Below are 5,000 nucleotides of genomic sequence, written 5' to 3'. Positions count from 1 at the left end.
GACTGACCTTGCCGCCGGACCCTGAGGAGGAGGACGGAGGCTGCTTGATGTTCTCTGTCTCCGGTTTCTTCTCCTCCGTCGCCATGTTGCCCAGCTCTCAGCTGCTAGCTCAGCTGCTAGCTCAGCCGCTAGCTCAGCTGCTAGCTCAGCCGCTAGCTCAGCCGCTAGCTCAGCTGCTAGCTCCGCCGCTAGCTCAGCTGCTAGCTCAGCTGCTAGCTCAGCTGCTAGCTCAGCTGCTAGCCAGCGCTACCTTCTGTTAGCTCTGTTTTGATTCTCTGCTGCAGGACTGAAGCTAAAGCTAGCTGCCAATGCTAACAGCGCTCACTGTAGCCTCCGCTATCAGCGCGGGCTTCGGGTCAGAACCGGTTTGTGTGAACGTCCGGAACCGAGTGTGGACCGAGTCTGAACAGAGACCACTCGGTGCTGGACCGGATCGTTACAGCAGCAGAGAGAAGAGCCTGTTAGCTTAGCTTCAGCCAGAATGTGCTGGAGAGCACGTAGTTGCTACCACGCATGCGTGACAGATCGTTCAGTAGTACAGTCATATGGCAAGCGAAGAAGGTCAAAAATAAATAGACGCGGAGGAAATAATTCCTGTTTATGTTTATAAATATAAACACGCAGTGTGGAACATGACGTCATTAGATCATATAATCACACAAACTGTCACAATTAACAACGTTTACGTCATCAAGCATCACTATGAACCAACAACACATTAACACGTGACACACAGCAACCAATCACAACCCACCTTATTATTATTATTATTATTATTGTTGTTATTGTCATTGTTGTTATTATTGTGGTTATTGTAACTATGACTACAGCAGGGACAGAAGCAACACAGAGGCGTTTGAGTCTCATCAGTTATTGTAATTCTGAGTTTTGTCCACATCCTGTGTCAGCGTCACACTGGGCCCTGATTGGCTGTGATGTGGCGCTGAACCGAGATGTCTCCTCCTCCTCCTCCTCCTCCTCCTCAGGTGGATGTGAGAGGCCGTGATGAAGAGGAGTCAGTGAGTTCCGGCAAGATGGCGGACTGAGCGGGTCCATGGCACTGGTCCGACCACCCATTGGTCCGACCACCCATTGGTCCGACCTCCCATTAGTTCGACCTCCCATTAGTTCGAACTCCCATTGTTCCGACAATCGGAGTAATGAGAGTTCGAACTAATGGGAGGTCCTCATTAGTTCGAACTGGACTAATGCATCTGTAATCTAAACAGACAGGTCGGATATTTGAGAGCTGCCAACTTGCACGAGCACGCACTGACCAGGTTGAGCACGCCACCAGATGCGCATTTCTCCGGCCCCTCAGCTGTGTGTCTGTGGGTAGCTCGTGTGTGTGTAGCCTGTGTGAATGTGTGCATTAATCCCTCTGTTCAGCATCTCTGTTAAGATGAATAACACAAATCTCCCCACAGAGCGCGAGCCTGGCACAGAGGTGCGCGCTCTGGCGCATCTGGCACAATCGGTTAACGGCACCGAGAGGAAACTGGCTCCGCTCCGTCCGTGTGTGTGTGTGTGCGTTTCCGAGAGCTCTCTCTCTCTCTCTCTCTCTCTCTCTCTCTCTCTCTCTCTCTCTCTCCCTCTCTTTCAATTTGCTTTATTGGCACGACTGTGATATACAATGTTGCCAAAGCATTGGGACAGCAGAGTTAAAACAAACTCTCAGAGAGAGAGAGACGCATGCTCGCAATGAAAGCGCTTGTCAGAAAGTAGGGATGACAGGTCGAACTAACGGGACCACCCATTGGTTCGACCTCCTATTGGTCCGACTTGTGGTTGATTTTGTCGGAGTAACGGGAGGTCGAACCAATGGGAGGTCGGACCAATGGGCAGTTCCCGGACTGAGCAGTCGTGCTAGCGAGTCTCTCCTACTTAAATTTCCTCAAATAAGTAAAAGAACTTCTTTTCCCCGCCTCAACTTTGTTTTTGAAGTTTATAAAGTACTTTTGATCAAGAATCAACGATAAGATGAAGTCTAGCCTGAAACACAACGTATCCCCTCAGAACGAACACGACTGTGCTCAGGTGGACCTCACGGAGACTGTTAGCGCCGGTGACAAGAGAAACTCAGATGAAATGAGCCAGTCAGTCCCATCAACACCATCTGAGGGAGCTCACGCCCGAAAGGTAACAAAAGCAAATGAAGATGAAGTGTCAGACTCTGCTATCCAGCTGCTATAAACACGCTGGCAGCCAGATTAGACTCAAGACAGGAAGCTAGAAGAACTTAGCGTGCAGATGAAACAAAACTGTGCTGTAATAGCTGGCCTAGCCAGAGCGTCCGAGTTAACGCGGCGGAGATGAAAGTCAGTCGAGTCGAGTGTCGGTGGTGGAGAAAGAGCTGGAGCAGAAAATACAGCTCTACAGGAGAACCGATACAAACGGAGGTGGAACCTAAGAATCAAAGAAATGCCCGAAAAATGAACGAAGATACAAGAATTGAAGTGACCCATCTCCTCAGTCAGACAGCACCACACTGGGAGCAGAACTTGGATGATATTGTGGACACAGTGCATCGAGTTGGACAGAGAGCTGAGAACAGAACACGCTCCGCCATTATCCAGTTCACAAGAAGGCAGCACAGAGATGCGTTTTGGGAGCTGACAAAGGACTCGAGAGTGAAGTTTGTGGAGGATCTCACCGAGGAGGACAGATTAGCAAGAGCAGCGCTGTGGCCACGGATCAGCCGGGGAGAAGGCCGACTTCATCAGCGGACGTCGCATCCAGGACTGAGTTAACATTCTGAGTGATGTATCACCAGACACAGAAATAACTGAAGGGGTACGTGGGGGAAAGTTTAAAGAGGAAATCCCGACCTGTGTTCAACCTCAGAAGACTACTTTCTTTTTTCTATATAACTGTTTAATTGTTGTTTTGCTGCGAGGTTGACCAGCAAATCAACGTTTTGAAAGCCAAATGATCTTTTATTTCTTTGAATACAAGGGGTCTCAAGGACAATGTAAAATGAAAAGCTATTTTTTTATACTGTAAAGGACAAAAAGCTCATTGTGTCTTCCTACAAGAAACCATCATGTGCCTCAGACCTTCTGGACGGGTCAGTGTGGAGACAAAGTACTGTTCAGTCATGGCTCCAATACATCTGCAACTGTTGCAATTTGTTTTAAAAGATGTCCCGGAAATGTGACTACACATAAAGCAAATGAAGATGGACACTGGTTGGCAGTTGTTTTATACATTGAAGGTTCATTTATTATGCTAATTAGCGTTTATGGTTTTAATAACATCAACCAGAATAAGCTGATGTTACCAGAAATCTCTGATGTTGTCACTGAATACAGAACAGTTTACAACACAAACCTGATGTTGTCAGGAGGAGACGTGAACATGGCACCTGATGATTGGCCCATCTAAATCCAACAATAACCATTGTTATACAACTTTACTCCATTTCTGTAACACTCATTCACTTAGTGACATCTGGAGGAGTAGGAATGTAAATATTAGTCAGTTTTCATGGATAAAACCCAACAGAACCGACCTGGTTATCAACACCTGAATTAGCAGATGTTGTATCAGAGGTATCGTGTCAAGTGGACCTGAACTGATCGCTGCCTCTTATCTCTTGTGCTACAACCTTCACTAAATGATAACAAAAAGAATACACACTGGAAATTCAATGCTGACCTACTGAAGTGTGATGAGTTCTGCAGTTTAATCAAAAATTTGATGCTAGAAATCAAATTTGATTGGACAATAGGTAGCTACTGTAACAGACGGGAGTCCTTTAAGTTCAAGGTTAGACACAAAAAGAAGCAAAGAAATAAAAGAACAGGAACTTAAATTAGTACAAGATATTGATGAATGCTGTAAGAAGACACCTGTGTCAGAGTCAGACAGAAATATATAATCAAAGCTGGATGAGACGTGTCTGAGGGACGCTCAGATGTAAGATCCAGGGCCAAATGGAAAGAAGAGGGGAGAAAAACACTGCTGACTTCTGTGGCTCAGAAAAAAGAAGACGAGACAAACACAATTAATGTGCTGATGATAAATAATGTTGAACGTACAGACCCTGAACAACTGTCTGATGAAGTCCACAGGTTTTATAAAGATCTACACTCCTCATCCTGTTCTGAAGAGAAATCTGTCCTTTGTCAAAGTGTTAAACATCAGATCCCTCAATAAGCACGAACTTTAAGAATCTCTGTTTGGTTCTCCTCAAACTTCTATAAATTCTTCTGGGAAGAAATTAAAGAACTGTTATTTTATGTAATATGTGAATGTTTCACAAACAAAACTCTAACGCCTACGATGAAGCGAGGGTCAATAACCCTGATCCCCAAACCTGGTCAGGATCAAAGATATTTGGAGAATCTGAGACCTATCACACGACTTAATGTCGACTATAAATTATTTGTCTGTATAATTGCTAACAGACTAAAAGTGACACAAATTATCAGTGAAACACAAACCGGCTTCCTTAAAGGTCGCTCCATCCTGACAGCATCAGTCAGTGTTGGATTTACTTGATTACAGTGACAGAATGGAGGATGGTTTCTGTAAGGAGTTGGTCGAGTCCAACACCCGTTTCTTTTGGACACTTTGCTTTAGAGAAACATCAGCGTGTTCTGTGAGGACATAAACAGCTCAGTGTCGCTGCCGTTTGGCACTTGTAGAGATTTGAAGTGAGGAGGGGTAAACTCCTCTCCACTACTCTTTCTTATGGCTGTTGAGATTTTAGCTATTATGTTAAAACATTGTGAGGATGTCCAGCAGCTAAATGTTTTGGGACGTTCATTAGTTGTGAGCCAACTAACAGACGATACAACTTTATTCCTAAAAAATGAGGCTGAAATACCACAGGCTCTAAAAGTTATTCCTCTTTTCTCAGAGGCTTCAGGTCTTTACTTAAATTTAAGAAAATGTGAATTGATGCGATCCATGACCACCATTTAACTTCTACTGAAGGCAAACCGATCTAAAATGAAGTCAAACATTTAGGCATTACTATGTCCAAGGATTTGAGG

At 44.9% G+C, this 5,000-nt stretch overlaps 1 protein-coding gene across 1 annotated transcript in view; it reads right to left on the bottom strand.

Annotated features, from left to right (window-relative positions):
• Positions 1 to 519, bottom strand: part of LOC140996419 (WD repeat-containing protein 5-like) — a 7,390-nt gene extending 6,871 nt beyond the window's left edge. The window contains exon 1 of the mRNA XM_073466825.1: positions 8 to 519. Coding sequence (XP_073322926.1) covers positions 8 to 85 — 78 coding nt within the window. The 5' untranslated portion in view covers positions 86 to 519. The remainder of the gene's footprint in view (positions 1 to 7) is intronic.
• Between the last annotated feature and the right edge of the window lie 4,481 nt (positions 520 to 5,000).

The sequence above is a fragment of the Pagrus major genome, chromosome 5 (assembly GCF_040436345.1).
Source record: "Pagrus major chromosome 5, Pma_NU_1.0".
Classification (NCBI taxonomy): domain Eukaryota; kingdom Metazoa; phylum Chordata; class Actinopteri; order Spariformes; family Sparidae; genus Pagrus; species Pagrus major.
Note: the sequence above shows the minus strand (reverse complement) of the source record. Positions and strands in the feature narration are given on the sequence as shown.